Source organism: Natrix helvetica (assembly GCF_964273705.1).
Source record: "Natrix helvetica genome assembly, chromosome: 2".
NCBI lineage: Eukaryota > Metazoa > Chordata > Lepidosauria > Squamata > Natricidae > Natrix > Natrix helvetica.
In genome coordinates this window covers 121,928,546-121,945,778 of record NC_138552.1, presented here as the reverse complement: position 1 = coordinate 121,945,778, position 17,233 = coordinate 121,928,546, and the positions used below count along the sequence as shown (strand labels likewise).

At 38.5% G+C, this 17,233-nt stretch overlaps 1 protein-coding gene across 6 annotated transcripts in view; it reads right to left on the bottom strand.

Annotated features, from left to right (window-relative positions):
* The window catches only part of ADARB1 (adenosine deaminase RNA specific B1), a 117,546-nt gene that overhangs the window by 76,849 nt on the left and 23,464 nt on the right, over window positions 1-17,233 (bottom strand). For 3 of the 6 annotated variants that reach the window (XM_081944388.1, XM_081944382.1, XM_081944383.1), the window contains exons 2-3: window positions 8,116-8,160; window positions 2,892-2,966 (exon numbers count right to left, since the gene is read on the bottom strand). In XM_081944388.1, the coding sequence (XP_081800514.1) occupies window positions 2,892-2,966; window positions 8,116-8,140 (100 nt within the window). In that variant the 5' untranslated portion in view covers window positions 8,141-8,160. Of the gene's footprint in view, window positions 1-2,891; window positions 2,967-8,115; window positions 8,161-16,045; window positions 16,124-17,233 lie in introns of all 6 variants that reach the window. The other 3 variants (XM_081944384.1, XM_081944386.1, XM_081944385.1) reach the window with 2 other exon arrangements.

Genomic DNA, 17,233 nt, shown 5'->3' with positions numbered 1-17,233 from the left:
AGGGAGACATGACCCAGTCAGTTAATCATTGTTAACTATTTTGCAATCTTATCCTATAAACACAATGATAACATCACAGATTTCTGAAGTTTTCCTGTTTATTTATTAAGAAATGCTTTCTTAAAAATATAAATATTATAACAATAAATCTTTTTTATTACACTGCTCCTTCTTTTATTTCTTATGTATTGGAATTGATAAATTAATATTCTTTCCCAAGGAAATGTTTTTGAGATTTCATCTTTCAAATCCTACTCAATACTAAAAACTTTAGGTCTTTCAATGCTTTTTTAAAAATTTCAGCACATTTGCATTTTCCCAATACTGTCAGTACAGATTTGATACATTCAAAATACTTATTTTCTCATCAATCACTGCTTGTGCTTTAAATAATTTTTAATAATATCAATCAATTACCAATATTTTGCTCTGGATTATTTTGATCTCCAGGAACCTGCCCCTTATCCTTAAACACTGTCACTATATCTTACTGCATATAACAAACATTAATTCATATTGCTGTAAGTCACAGTAAACATTAAAATATGATTAGAAAATTTAACTAAATATGAACCTGCTCTTCTAGTATAATTTCTTACCAAAGTGGACAATAGTAGCAACAACATCATTATAGAAATTAATTGTACAAACAGCAATAGATTTTTGTAAATTGTAATTATAAAATAGCAATAGCTATTTTAAAGTTTTAAAAAAGGAAATTGTGTTAAAGTATAAATCTTATTTACCCTACAAAAGTCTATTTTCCTTTTCAGAATTTTAAGACTTATTTGCAACCCCCTTCTCTCAATATTGAATGAGACGTTTTCATACATGGAATTTTAACAGGTAAATTTAAACCCACAGATATAGTTTACCATTATGCTGTAACATAGAAAGATCTACTGATATATAAGTGAACAAAAGAAATTCAGTGTTAACGTTTAAACCAAGACACACATACACACATATAAAAAATGGAAAACCTAGTGGTATCATGAGCCTATTGATTTTGCAGAAAATATATATGATTCTCTCCCTGGTAATAAGAGATCTCTCTTTATAAATCCTCTGATTTTGCAGCTTTGTCAAGTAAAGGACAAAGTCCTATTTACAGAACAATAGCAATCAGTAGAGGAGCTAGTAGGATCATTCTGTTCACTCCCATTCAGCGCTATAGTCTAAGAGGTTTTTTTTTCTGGTGGGTCTCAGAACTTGGGAGAATCTGCTCCTTACTGAGGCAGGAAATAAAATCTAGAGCCTCAGATCTTTTTCTAGCAGAGAAGAGTTTGTTTTCTGATTCTGGAAGGCAAAGCTCACCTAATCTAGAATATACATATGCATAAAAGGAGTAGGGTTTAGATCCGAAGACCAAGTTCACCTCTTTGCAGATTTTGACCCCACATGTGGTTGCTGTTGGCTTACTGCAAGCTACCTAGATCTCTGTAATAAAAATTAGTAGGTGAGACAGGGTTTCCTTTGTAACACAGAGCCCAAATAAGTGATATTGGCATTTAAAATGTATTAAAGAATCTTCTTGTAAGAAATGTTCTCAAAATATTTTTTTCCAGATGTACATAAATTAAATATGGGAACAGGGATACTACACATCTCTGCAGTTATTTCACATCTCTGCAGAAAGAAAAATGCTAGCTAAAGCCCTGAACAACAAAAGACTACAGTAATCATAGCTTCTATAGCAAGCTTTGTGAAATCTTGATAAAAATGGCTGAAATAATTTTTAAAAATTGTGAGAACATAATAATCATATTATGATGATTATATAAATAAAATATAATTAGGATTATCATAATTATTGTATGATAATCAGATGACTTTGAACGTAATAGTTTAACAAAAATGTTGCTAGTTTCACAGAAATAAATGATGATCTACAACTTTTCATATTTAATATCTTATGCTTGTCTAGAAGGGGTAAAACTGGTTTTAAAAACTAGAAGAAACAGAAAACCAGGTATAACAAAGTTTAAAAAATAAATAAAAACATATTGTTATGCATATAATTTGATCAAGAATAAGAGCATAATTGAATGCATGCCTACTTATAAACTCAAAGAGTTCAATACGAAATATTATTTAATAGTTAATAGAGCCCTTCCTTGAGGGAGATGGGAGGTCTAGAAATAGGTAAAGGTATAAGTTTCCCTTGTCCAGTTGTGTCCAACTCTAGGACATGGTGCTAGAGTCAGCATTGTCCATAGACATTTTCTGTGGTCATGCGGCTAGCATGGCTATACGCTAAAGGCACATGGACATGGAATACCATCACCTTCCCATCAAAGTGATACCTATTAATGTACTCACATTTGCATGCTTTCAAACTGCTAGGTGGGTAAGAGCTGGGGGAGGAACAGGAGCTCACCCCATTGTATGGCATTCAGCTTTCCAGCTGACAAGCTCAGTGTCTTTTACTGTTGAGACATCATGCCTCCTGGTCTAGAAATATGAAATATAACTAACTAACTAACTAACCAACTAACTAACCAACTAACTAACTAACTAGCTAGCTAGCTAGGTAAGTAAGTAAGTAAACAAACAAACAAACAAACAAACAAATAAATAAATAAGCTAGGATTAACTAATTTACCAAATTCAAGGGGACCTAATTGTCAGTGAATATGCATTCTTTATATTCATTCAAACCAAAGCAACTAAACCTTTAAGTGAAGGAAATAGACCACATATTCAGTGGTACTAATGTACACTTCAGAGACTGCTCCTTGTGCTTAAATGCTGACACTGTATCTTACTGCATACAACAAAAAATAGGAAAAATCCTCCTCATTTCATTAAAAACCTGAAAGGAGATTTTCTCTCTATGAAAGGGGATTTAACAAAAGTACTCTGCAGAAACCATACTGAGTACACCTTACTCATATTTTCTTCATCATCTATCTTCATCCTGAAATAGTTGTTCAGGCTTCTATTCTGGTGCAGATGGCTTTTTCCTGAAAGATAAAACAGAATAATTTTAGTATGTTTTAGTAAATAATATTTGGTATTATCAGCATGAATATTTAAATATATGTCTCAATATATATTATACAGCACCGTGTTTCATACGAATGTCTATGTTCACATAAATTACATTCTAATACTTACTGATAATTGGAATTATCCCAGATGAGTGTATGTTTTTTAATTTAAAATCCAGGTCTGTTTTTAAGCAACTTTAAACAAGGCATTTTATTTTACTTTATACTATTTACTTATTTATTTATTTATTTATTTTATTTTTTCAGGATTTATAGACCGCCCCCTCTCCCTGAAGGGACTCGGGGCGGTGTACAGGCATCTCATTAAAACAAATACAAAAGATAAATATCCTATACCCAACCCAATTGGTTGAGTATGTACATTTTCCCTTTAAATCCTCACAGTAACTCTCTGACCATGATAAAAGTGAGTAAAGATCAATCTGTCTGACTGTGGTGAAATGAGAAGATACACCTCGATCACTTTCTGTCCTTGCCTTCAGAAGTTGTGGGATCAGTTCAGAAGCTTTCATCACTGGAACCTTTCAAGAAGAGACTGGACTGCCATCTTTCAGAAATGTGTAGTGTCTGGAGAAGGAGCCAACGTCGCAACGATACGGATGTGCGGTCTCGATGCTCCAAGACCACAGCCGATACTTTTGCCGCTAGGTGGTCCAATCGGACTTAAACCGTCCCACAGAGACGGTGAACAGGAAGAATACGTCTTGCTGATCTCAGGGACATCATGAAGTCCCTGATCGATCCAAGAGAAGTTCTTCAAGCCGGCGACAAAAAGTCCAGCCACCAGGCTGATGAAGTCGGGGCAGCTCCAAAACGGAAGGATACAGAAAGAGAAAGTGTTTCCTGCTGGTGAGGAATTTTTACTGTTTTAAAAGAGACTGCCTATAAAAAACTTAAAGTTAATTTAAATTTGAGAACAGAAGAAATAAGAGGCGGAATTAAGCTTTGAATGGTTTTGGACAGTAGGTTATCTTACTTTTTAAATGTTATTTTCATGGATGGAATTTATGCAAGCCTTTTAAACTGAATGGATTAAGTTTTCTTCTTTTTTATTATTTTTTGCAACCTATGGACTAAAATTCTCCTTCTTCATTACTGCGTACGTTTTTCCCTTTTTCTTCTCTATTTCATTTAAGATTTTGACTTTTTTAAAAAAACTTGGAATGAAAAAAGATACAAAAAGCAACAAAGAACATTGTAACAACAGAGGGGAAGACGGCACTGCTACTCGGAGGCTGGAGGTTTGTGTATTGGAAACAAAACACTTTTACTTTCCTCACTGATTATTCTGGCTTGGCATTTCAAGGTCTCACTGTTTTGTCTATAGAGAGTGATAAGAAGAAAAGCATACAGATGTTCCTTTGAAGTATATCTTTAACCAGAGAAAAGTGAAAATAAGACCTTATTGTGAATTTATGCTTAATCTTGTAAAAACCTTCCAAGCCAGAGCAGCAGTGTTTGTCAGCTGGAGATAATGGCACAATCTCAACAGCAGAAAGAAACTTTAAGTTTGCAAAAGATATTGTTAGAAATTCAGAAATTATCAAACACATTTGAGAGAACGGAGAAGAAGTTGGAAAATCTAGAGCATCTAACAATAAAATATGATGAAGAAGTTGGAGATGTTTATCAAGTGGAAAAAGTGGAGGTTAAAGTCCTAAAAACCGAAGAGAGAAATGACTACAAAGAAATTTAATCTGCTGATATATATGGTGATTGGTTTGTGTCTGGAAATGGAAAGAGTGGAATATGGAAAGAGGAATTAAATAGAGGGGAACTCTACCCCAGATGGCAAGATACAGAAGAAGAAAAAATAAAAGAATTTATGGATTTAAAGAGATAAATTTTGTTAGCAACATCGTTGAAAACACCACTGACAATTAAAGATAAGCTGATTAAGGAAACAGAAGGGCATAGAAATTACATGAAAGACTTAATAAGCAATGAGTTGCAAAGAGGAGTCCATACAAATTTGATGTATGATGATTAGAGAACTGATACCACAAATGGCAGAAGACATGAGATTGTTTTGCTACTGGAAAGATACAGGTTGATAGATGAAAGGGTATAAGCTAAAACTAGTTAAACTTAGTGAAATTTAGTGACAATAGATATATTTAAATAAATAATTGATAATGATAATAATGTATACATATGTATTACTATGATAAGTAATAATTGGATATGAATATTGAATGGTACCTATGAAAGGAAGATTAGAAATGTTTTTGGTTATATATAAAGGTTAATAAAAAGAACTAAGCTAAATTTAGTTAAGTTTTGATTATTAGGGGGAAAATGTTATGATAAAGGACACAGTCAAATAAAGGAAGGATAATGATAACAATGTATATATATGCATGGGTACAACATAAGGAAAGTGGATGTAAATTGTAAACAGTGATTTGGAAAGGAGGATTATAAATTTTTGTTACTAAATATTATGGATGTTTAGCTAGAATAGGCCATAAGGATTCAGTGTTATTGGAGGATATTAGAAATAGCAAATGAAATGCCAGTATGTGATTCTGTTTTAAATCTTGATATATTTTATGATGTAGGACGTTTAAACAATTATAGTCAAATGAAAATAGATGTGATTATGGTAATATGTATAAATATATCTGAGTTAAAATACTTGTTAATATGAATTATGGTTGATGACTGTGGAAGAGATGCACGAAAGTCTTTTGTAACCAACTGATACACTTTCTACAGTATGTAAAGAAGGAGGATTCTTTGTATTGTGTCTGTTTTGAAAATTAAAAATGATATATATATATATATATATATATATATATATATATATATATATATATATATATATATATATATATATATATATATAGTATATTTATATAGGTAGTATGAACTATCCTGGATTTCATACATTTATGGCTCCCTATTTCATTAGCTCTTTCTTTATTCAGTCATAAATCAACTGAGCTTAAATCAACAGACCATGGTTAGTACTTAGATAGGGCAAATTTACCCAGGGAGATAGACTAGACTAGGTATTTGAAAAAAATATCCTACCGGACCAGTAGTAAACAGAAATGCCACTGATTCACTTAAACATAATATTTTCATACATTTTTGATAAAGTGTTTGCATTTAATGTATTTATTAATGTAAAATATCAATACAATTAAAGAAATATTTTAAAGTTAGCACAAATAACCACACATGGGGAGGCAACATAAGGCCCAGAGTCTCCTTATCAGTGAGAGGGGAGGCATATAAAATTAATAAATTAAAAATAAATTATTATACTCCTGTAAGAATAACTACTTAGAATTCTTCCCTAAGTGAAACAGTTAATAGGTTAGAAAGGTTATCTTAAAAATATTTTATTTAGATATGAAATGGCTTATTCTAAGCATGGAATCTTAAAAGTTGCTTAAAAGTAGCAGAGTTAAAACAATGCAGCAATAGTAAAAGTATTCCATCTACAGTTCTTGATGAGTTGTATTTTCCTGTAAGAACAGGTATACAGGTTGCACATTATCTGGATTCACCCTTCTTGTTAGTGTAGCTGGTAGAAGACTTTGCAAGTGAAGTCTTTCACCAGCTTTGGAGGTCCACCAGTTGTGAAATTACTAGAACAGGGAGGTACTGACAACCATGATTAGCAGCCTTGTCATGTCCTGGTTAGACAACAGCAATTTGCTCTCCTTCAGACTGCCCTTAAGTCCTCCTTAGCTGTTGGATAATATAGCTGCCTATTTACTGCCCATTGGAAAACAATTTAGCAGCAGTTATGTCACTGGAACTGTACTGGCTGCTGTTGAGCTTCTGGATCTAATCTGATCATTATCTATGCAACATACCCCACAGCTCCAGTTTTTCTTATCTTCAGGATCACCTATTCTACACTAATTGTGCCCATCCAATATTTGTTAGCCAGGAAGGAGCTCTTTAAGTTTCCCTCTTACAGCTAGAGGGGAAGGAGCTCAAAAACTAACTACTTGGTAGCAGCCCTCCCACTCTGAAAAAGCTTGTCCTCCCCCAAAAGATCACAATGGCCTCCTCCTTTTAAGATTCAGGAAAGCTGATTTAGGGAGACTGATGTCCAATTCACTCTCCTAAATGCAGATCAAGTCACAAAATATGCTCTAATAGCAATAGCATTTATTTATCTACTGCTCTATAGTGCTTTAGAACAACCTCTGGGTGTTTTATAATGTTAGCATATTGTCTCCAACAATTTGGGTCCTCATTTTACCAAGTTCGGAAGGCTGGAAGGCTGAGTCAGCCTTGAGCTGGTCCAGACCAAACTCCTGGCTAAGGGCAGAATTTGCCTGCAAAGCTGCATTCTAGGTATGGTGCCATTAGAGCTCCTCACATCCTGCAAGTGCTGATATGACCATAGCAGCCATACATTTTTTTAAAAATGCTGTTTACATAAACAACAAAATGAAAAGAGAAGATGTTTGATTCAACTAATAGGATGTAATAAATCAGCTGCCCACAGATGAAAGAGGTAAAGATGAGGGTGTTTACTATATTGCTACAACTTCACTTGACATAACATTAATCTTTCATCACTTATGCTTTCCTTTTAGATCAGCACCCCACAATCTTTTGGGCACCAGGGAAGTTTCTCTGGGGAGAGGGTTTTTCCATGGACCGGAGGAGGCGTGGTTTTGTGCACTGCCTGCATTCTGTGAATAGGCCTTCGCTTGCTTGTGCAGCCCGCTTTCTGGCATACTACAAACTGGCACTGGTTCACGGATGGGGATTGGGGACTCCTGCATTAGATAGTACTTTTTTATCTGGCCATTCCCTTTCCAACATATTTCTTCATTTTAAAAACAAACTCAGATTCTTTCCCAATTAATAATTCTTGTATGCCTTCAATTACAATTTATTCTATTTTATTTATTATTTCAATAGAAAACGTTTGTTTTCTATCTAAATCACTGTGTCTTGTCTTCATTTGTCTTTTTTTCTACGTATTAGCTTACAAAATGTTTCAGGACCCACATTGTCCCAATACAATAATTTAATTCATATGTTCTCCTCCTAAACTAGAGGAAGACCCACTTCGGTCAAACTGTTAGGCTAACTTTTATCCACATTCCATTATTTTCTTTCTTACCTTGTATTTCTTTTTCTGCCCTCATGATGTGTAGTATTGCTGTCCCTAGAATGAAAGGAGGCAGAGGCATTAGGGTCAGAGTTGTGACTGACTCTGCCTCTTGTGATTTCCCTCAAATTAAATGGGCATTGTTGGCAGTTAAGGACATAAATCAGCTAATACAAGATCTCTGTTTTTTTCAGAGGTAGGTAAAAAGACCAGGTATAGCATGGCTGGTGGTCTTGTTACTACTAATACAAGACTACTAATACAAGATGTCAAGACTGTCATCTTTAGCAAGAAACCTCCATAAGCAAAGCTTCATGGCTCCACAAGACCCTCAGGTCTCTATTACTATTGAAAAAGGTTGGATGTCAACGCCTAAGGCGTTTCCATGGCTACTATCACCTTGAGAAGGGGAGGGAAATTCCATGCATACTTTTGGCCAGAGTAAAAGCCTCATATTTCTATACTGGGATGTGAATGCGCATGTCCAGAACCCTGCCATAACGTCCTGTTGGAGAATGTGATTGATGACCTTAGACAGAGGGGAGGAGGCACAGGGGTAGAGGTCAGACGCCATTAAGTGTGATTTAGTTTCAGCTACACAGAAGTCCATGCCAAGATGTTAGCCCTAATAAACAAATGGTTTTACTTTGAATTTCATCTCGGGGCTGGTAAATTAATTAGGGCAATTCTTGGAACCTTCAGAGATAGCTGAAACTCACTTTTGAACATCTATCAAGATTTCCAGGCTTCCTGAATCCCGGGTTCTTCAGTCACTCCCAAATATTTGGAGTGCTTGGAGGGAAAATTAGGCAACCATGGAAGAAGGTGGATTCTCGGAAGAAAGGCTGATTGCAGCTGGAGGTGTGCGGCAAAACTCAAAAGCAGAAGCAAGAGAAGATAAGTACTGGTGGAAACTCCGTTGCCCTAGTCCAAAGCCCCAGATGGAATCCCAAGGGAGTGCAAAAGAGCAACGGAGGGAGGAAGTGAGGGGGAGGGACATCTAATCTTGTTGAAGGGAAGAGATGCAGACTGGAGTGCAGCCTCCCTCCCCATCCCCATGGAAGGAGAAGGAGCCCAGAATGGCAACCAGTGCCTCTCCCACGCAGCAGGCAGGCTGCCAAGAGCAGGCCACCCCCTTCTCTCTCCGAACTAGGGGTGAAAGAGATAACCAGCCATATCAGGTGCAAGCATACCAAGGCCGACAGGAGGCTAGGGGATTAGGGCTGGATGACCCACCCCAATTCAGGGGAAAGTTTGACGGAGACTCAGACCAGCTAGCCTTATTCCTTGATTCAGCTGATATCCACCTAGAACGCTATGGGCACCTCTACCCATCCCCCAGAGCCATGGTGAATGCCATCGCAGAGGGTCTAGAGGGAGAAGCAAGGGAATGGCTAGCAGCCCTCCACAAGAGGAGAGCCCCCCAACTGCAAGACATAGATGACTTCGTGCAACTGCTAGAGGCCAGGTTTGAGGAGGTGGAGGAGGAGGACCCATATGCAGAAGAGGAACTCAGCAACCTAAAGCAGAGGGGCCACTCCATCAAAGAGCACATCCGTGAATTTAGGAGGGTCATAGGAAGGCTACCCCCTTTACCAGAGCGGCTGCTGGTGCTTTTTTCAGAACAAGCCTGGACAAGCAAATTGCCCAGGTAACTGCATATGGTGACATCCCAAATCAACTCTCTGAGTGGTTCCGAGTAGCAACAAAAGTCAACAGCGGGCTGTGCACCAACGACATGACAAAGCAATCGGACACACAAGAGAGAGGTCAACCCGACCTGAAACCACCCAGCTGGCAGGGAACCACAGCACCACTGCAGGCTCCGAGACCAGCCCTCACTCGAAGTCCGCTGAAATGCTACAGATGTGGGGGGATGGGCCAGATGACAGCTGCATGCCCAAAGCCAGCCCCAAAACCAAGGCCAGACCCACCGCCCAGGGCACGACCAGAACGAGGGTCCAAACGGACCACCAACACGTCCGGGAAAGCCCTCCAGGCTGCAAAGGCCCCTTTCCCTTCAGGTGAAAGTGATGGAACGCCAGGCAGCAGCAACCAGTCACCCAAATCATATGACAGCGAGGACGAGGGAGAAAATGACCCAATGGTGAGTGAATCAATTCACCCTTTCCCTTTTTCCAATACGCCTCATAGCCCCAAAAACAGGAAACCAGGGGGATTTTCAAGCCCTAATAGACTCAGGCTGCACAAGGTGCTTGATCAACCTAACCACAGTCCTGAAACTGGGGATCTACCTTCCACCTCACCGCGCCACAGATTGTGCAATAGAGTTCAAACCTGGGGTAACTTTACCAAAGCCCAAAATGTACTCTATGACGCCTAAGAAGATGATAGAATTGAGGAAGTATATCGACACCAATTTGAAAAGAGGGTTTATTGAACCAGCAAAATCGAAAGTAGCGGCCCCAGTGCTCTTCAGAGAAAAGAAAGATGGGGGAGTTCGCCTCTGTGTGGACTTACGAGCTTTGAATGCGGTATGCGAAAAGAATACCTATCCCCTCCCTCTCATGAAAGATATGTTGAACCACTTGGCTAAGGGCAAGATCTTCACTAAGCTGGACTTGATACGGTATTACCGTATACGAATTTGGAAAGGGGATGAGTGGAAGACCACTTTTAACACCCCCTTAGGCAGCTTCCAATATAAAGTCATGCCTTTTGGACTACAAGGAGCACCCGCAGTATTCATGCAGTACATAAATGAAGTGCTACACGGCCACCTGTACCGCGGAGTACTCATCTATTTAAATGACATCTTGATCTTCTCTGAGACCCTGGAAGAACATGTGAAACTGGTACGGCAAGTCCTGAAAAAACTTCTAGCTGCCAAACTATACACAAAATTGTCAAAGTGTGAATTCCACAAGACCTCGCTAGATTACCTGGGGTATCGTATCTCCAATGAAGGAGTAGAAATGGATCCAGGAAAAGTGAAAGCGGTGTTAGATTGGAAACCTCCAAGCACTCGCAAACAATTACAAAGCTTCCTTGGATTTGCAAACTTTTATAGGAAGTTTATTCCAACATTTGCTGAAATTGCCCTACCATTGACTGAACTATTAAAAACGGGGCCTTCCCCAATTAAACCAAAAGCAAACCAACCATTAAAATGGACAATGGGCTGTCAAAAGGCTTTTGAGAATTTAAAACGGCTCGTTGCCCAAGAACCCATATTGCAACACCCCGATCCAGAGCAACCTTTCATAATCCAAACGGATGCCAGTGATGTCGCGATAGCCGCGGTGCTACTGCAAAAGAATAAAGAAGGCCACCTCTTACCATGCGCTTACATCTCCAAAAAACTCACCACTACGGAAAGGAGGTGGCCCATTTGGGAGAAGGAGGCATTTGCGATCAGGTGGAGCATGCTCACCTGGAGACATCTCCTGGAAGGGGGGGATATACCGTTCGAGGTATGGACTGATCATAAAAACCTCGAAACTCTCCTTGCCCATCGGAAGTTATCCCCCAAACAAGTTCGTTGGGCCCAATATTTCCAAAGGTTCAAATTTGAAATCAAACACATCCCTGCGGGGAAGAACTTGTTAGCAGATGCGCTGTCGAGAAAACCCCAGTTTGACAGTAGGAAGGAAGAAATTGTCCACCCCATCATATCTCCTTCTCACCAAAAGGCAGCCCAAGTCACCAGTCGAAGCCAAGATAAGCTGAAAAACGAGTTGAAAGCGGCCCACCGGACAGACCCGTGGTTCAACAACAACAAGGACATCCTAACGATGAATAATGGTGTAGCCTGGAAGGGATCCAAACTGTACGTCCCTGCAGAGATGAGATTGCAAGTGCTACAGCGGAGTCATGATGCGAAACTAGGAGGTCATTTCGGATTCCTAAAAACTCTCCACCTCGCTAGACGTCAATTTTGGTGGCCAAAGATGAGATCGGAGGTGGAAGATTATGTAAAAAGCTGTGCTACTTGTGCCACAATGAAAACCCATCCGGGAAAGCCCCCTGGACTACTACAACAAGTGGCCAACCCTAGCCGACCATGGGAAGAGATAGCAATGGACTCCATCGTCGAGCTTCCAGATAGCAGTGGTAATAAAGTAATCTGGACAGTTATTGATTTGTTTTCCAAGCAAGCACACTTTATCGCTTGTTCAGGCCTACCATCTGCAAAGAAATTAGCGAAAATGTTTGTGAAACACATTTATCGCCTACATGGGGTACCAAAAAGGATCATTTCAGATCGCGGAGTTCAATTCACCGCCAAGTTCTGGAGAGAATTTTTAAAATCGATCGGGTCCACGCAGGGACTCAGCTCAGCATTTCATCCCAGCACAAATGGGGCAGCAGAGAGGGCCAATGCGATGGTGGAACAGTACATCCGGTGTTATGTGGATTATCAGCAAGACAATTGGTCGGACTTGCTACCCTTCGCCGAAGTAGCATATAATAATGCGGTCCACAGCAGTACAGGATTAACTGATTTCCAGATTGCCAGTGGCATGGAATTCGTTCCCATGCCTGAACTACCTAAGGAACCTCCCTCCTCCATGTCCCTGAATGAATGGCTGGAGGCACTAAAGAAGGGATGGGAGAATATGAAAAAGGCGCTAACAGATGCGGCAGAAGCCTACAAGAAGCAAGCTGATAAACATCGTTCCCTACAACCCCCCTTTCGAGTGGGGGACAAAGTTTTTGTGTCTACTAAATACATAAGATTAAGGATGCCTAGTAAGAAATTAGGTCCAAAATTTCTAGGTCCTTTCCCAATAGAAAAGATAATTAACCCAATTACAGTTTGACTCAGCCTACCCAGACTCTTAGGGAAAATTTACCCAGTATTCCATTGTAGCTTATTGAAGCCGGTAAGGGGGTCTAGCATAAGACCATCCACCCAAACTCCACCTCCTCCCATAGTGGTAGAAGGGGAAACACATTATGAGGTGAAAAAAATATTAGATTCCAGGCTGTATAGAGGTCGCTTACAATATTTAGTGCATTGGAAGGGATACCCTTTGTCCGAAGCTACGTGGGTGAAAAGTTGGGATCTGAAAGCAGATAAATTAGTGAAACAATTCCATGATAAGTTCCCTGATAAGCCAAAGGGTCCCCCTGGGGGAGGAAGAGGTGGTTAAATTTTAATATGTTAACTTTTATGTTATTCTCTTTTCAGGAAACGTTTTTCTCCTGAGGAGAGGCCGCCTGTCAGGCCTGTAGTTCTGTTCCTTTTAGGATCTTTGGCCTGCCACACTTTTTATTAATTTCTTATGCTGTTTCATTAGTGTAGTAGTTGGGAGGGGGGAATAGAAAGGAGTAGGATTGTGGAATGTATTGTTATGAATTTTCTTAGAAGCTCAAGGTCGTCTTTTGTCTCCGCACCTCGACACCTGGCCGGAAGCAGAGGGGTGTACATGCCAGCGTGGAAGATGAAGATTGGACCATGTGATGAATTATGGGGTGTGGGGATAGATGATGAACTTTCAACTGGGTGAACCCACAGGATGTACATTAGAGTTGAAATTTCACAGTATAATGCCAACATGTCTGTCTTATTAAATTGGAGTTTTAAGGATAACTTTGCTTTGGACAATGATTTAATTCTGCATGATATTTGGAACGCTGACACCTTTTAGTAGAAGTACCAGTATGCTTCTATTGTTCCAAATAAGTCTCCATTACTTAAAATTAATCAATATAATAATTAGTGCAAGATTTCAAAGAAAAAAGCCCCAAATTAATCAAAGACAGAGCAAACAATGAAGGACTGATTAAATGAAAAGGAGAACTCTTAGTACTATAATTCAGCCTACTTTGCCTTTGCCAGGAGGTTGAACATTTGGTCCTATGGTGCAGCCAGAATAATATGAAGTTGAACATACTTAAAACTGTAGATGATAGTGGATGATAGGAACATCTCCTCCTATTCTACCACATCTTACTATATTAGACAACACTGTATCAACAGAAGGTTTTTTGCTTATCTCCCAGAATTTGAAATGGACACCTAACATTAGAACCATCATTAAAATTAGAATGCTTTTCTGTATCAACTCAGAAAGTTCAGACTGCCCAAGAAGCTGCTAATACAGTTCGGCAGGAGGAATTATTGAGTCTGTCATTTGTACTTTTTTAACTGTCTGGTTTGGTACAGCAACCAAACAGGACAGGTACAGACCTCAATAGATAGTTAGGACTGCAGAAAAAACTATTGCAACCAGCCTACCTTCCATTGAATACAAGTCAAACAGAAGACTGAAAAAATTTCTACAGACCCCTCACATCATGAACATAAAACTGTTTCAACTCCTCCCCTCAGAATGCCACTATAGGGCATTGCATGCTAAAACAACTAGACACAAAGACTGTTCCCCCCCCCCTCACATACTATCACTCTGCTGAACACCTAATTCCTACAGTACAGTCTTACGTCTAAATATATTTACCAATGTAGCATGGCTGTATTACTTCTAGCCGTCTCATCTGTTCCATTATTTATATCATTATTATGCTTATTACTATTTTGATATTATGACTTTATGACTTGTTGTTTTGCATGTACACTGAGAGCTGATATACCAGAAACAAATTCCTTGTGTGTCAATAAATTATTCTATTCTATTAAGATGAACAAAAATAATCCCAAAGATGCAAGTCATTGAATGAGATTAATAAATTGTTAAAGGATATAATCATAATCAATTGAATGTTTATTATTATAGGATAATAATAATAGTCCATCGTTTGGACTGAATTACCAAAATACAGTTGGATAGAGAAAAGGGTTGAGGTTTTTTTCCTGGACATAAGCAGCAGATTATCTGATGAAATAGCAATGATGGACTGCAGAATCTAAAACTGTTCATGTCTAATATGCAAGAGGGAAACTCGGGGAAGTCCCTAAGGTGGTGGAAGAAAACATAAAATGGTCCTTGTGGCATAGAGCAGGGCTGTCAAGCGCCCGGCCTGCGGATTGGATGCGTCATGTGCTGGCCATGCCCACACCTGGGTTAACAAAGGGGGGGGGGAAGTCCCAATACATCATATGACACCGCTGTGATGACGTGAGTTTGACACCCCTGGGATAGTGTCTATCCCATATCAATCATATTCCATCCATATTACCACATAGTTGCTTGGCAAGCTGGCTGCAGTATAATTTAGCAGGATAGAAAAACAATTACACGTTTACAGACAAAATTGCTCGCATACATTCCAAATGGAGAAGCCTTAACTGTAATGGAGTACTGTCTGGTTAGAATTCCTCAGTACGCTTTCAATCCTAGACTAGCCAAGTGAGGTAGATGAAGCTCTGTTCCAGTAGCTGGAAGCTGTACAAATCTGGATGGGAAGAAATAATCTCCGATTCAATCTTACTAGAACTGAAGGGCCATAAGGTGTTTCGATCACCCAGATTTGGGGATGTTTTATCTCAAGCCTTGGATGGGATAATGATTTCCCATCCAAGGTTAGAGGTGCAATGTGGGGAGGTCTTCCCTGACTCACAGCTCCTGCTTGAAGTGCAGATGGCAACTTGAGGCCATGAAGCGGAACTGTTCCAGGATCAGAAGGCCATTCAGATTCATGTCCTAATCATCTCATGGCTTGATTACAATGTACAGATTATAGTGACACGCTTTAAATAGAACTGCCATTTATCAAGTCCTAGGAATCATGCCTTTTCTGATGCAGTTGCTACCACCTGGAATAAAGATCACTCCCAAGACCCACCGTCATTCCAATTTGAAGAAGGCTACAAAAAATTGAACAGCTATCTTGAGCCAATTTTTATTAGATCTGTCTGCTCTCCCAGCTGCATCCTTATCTGGAAATGACAGATTTTGATAACCTGGGTGCAAGGGCTACCTTTAATGTTAGTTCAGACAGATAAAATATTACATATCACTTGTGGGAACAAGCAATCATATCAAATAATACTAATTTTGTTTCTTTGCATACTGACTGTGTATTTCAAGGCCCAATTCGGTCTAGTCTTTAAGACTGGCTGTGGAATCCCTGTTCGTAGGCTTACAAGTAAAGTCTAAACAGATTGGTATGAAAGTCATTAGGACTGGATCACATTATTATGGACATCCTAAGACAAGTACATTAGAATCACTTACTGGTACTAGTTTTAAAAACTTGCTTTTTATTGACTGTAATTAATCTGATTTTGTCAATGCACTTTAAGAAGTTAATCTAAAAGCTCTTTCTGTGCGTTTTTAATAACAAGTTTTTCTTGAGAGAAATTCAACAGATATAATGACCATGTGATTTCCCAGTTTCGATTGTTTCCATTTCTCTGCCACTTTATGGATAACTTGCTTTTCAACTCTTCTATTTTTGTTTCACAGTCTATAAAAAGATAGTGTCACTACCAAAAAGTGAGAAAATGAAGGATGAACATGCAGCATGTTTTCACATACTCTGGGGCTATTTCCTCATCACTCTATTACTAGTGTTAAGAAAAGCACCCCAAAACTGACTTAATCTTGCAAATACTGTTATAATCCAGTGCTAATTAACTGAATTGCTCCAATTAAAATCTGATTTAAAATCAGATCTGATGTTGTTTAATAAACAAAACAATTGTATTCAAGGATTGTTTTATTTGATCAATGCCTCATTTTAACATATCAGGTTTTTAAATAATATTTAGTATTCAATATTAGGTGTCAGGGTTACTGGCTGAAAGCAAGTCCATCATTAACTAACTGAACAGAGCATCAAAAAGGGTCTTAAGATGGATAATTTGATGGGGTGTTTGTGTACATGTTTTGGGTGTGTATAGAATTGAAAAGAGACTGTGATAAAAATATGTTTTGAACATTGGACAAACTGGAAGCTCATAGATTGATTTATTGCAGTGTTATATAAATAGCTGCAAAATGTTTATGACATCCTTTGGATCTGTCCCATCCTGGTCAATGGGAAAAATCCCAGACTAAAACCAACAACCCACAAAAGCATTATGCCAACCTTCCAAACCACAGTGCAGTCAAGCTAGTTTCAAAATCTTGAAGTTATACTTAAGCTATAAAGTATTTAAGCAATAAAAATATTATTCCATCTAAAGATAGGATGGCATACAATGTATTAACACTATTCAATTAGATAAAAGAAAGATAAATTGTCTTTTTTCAAAAATATT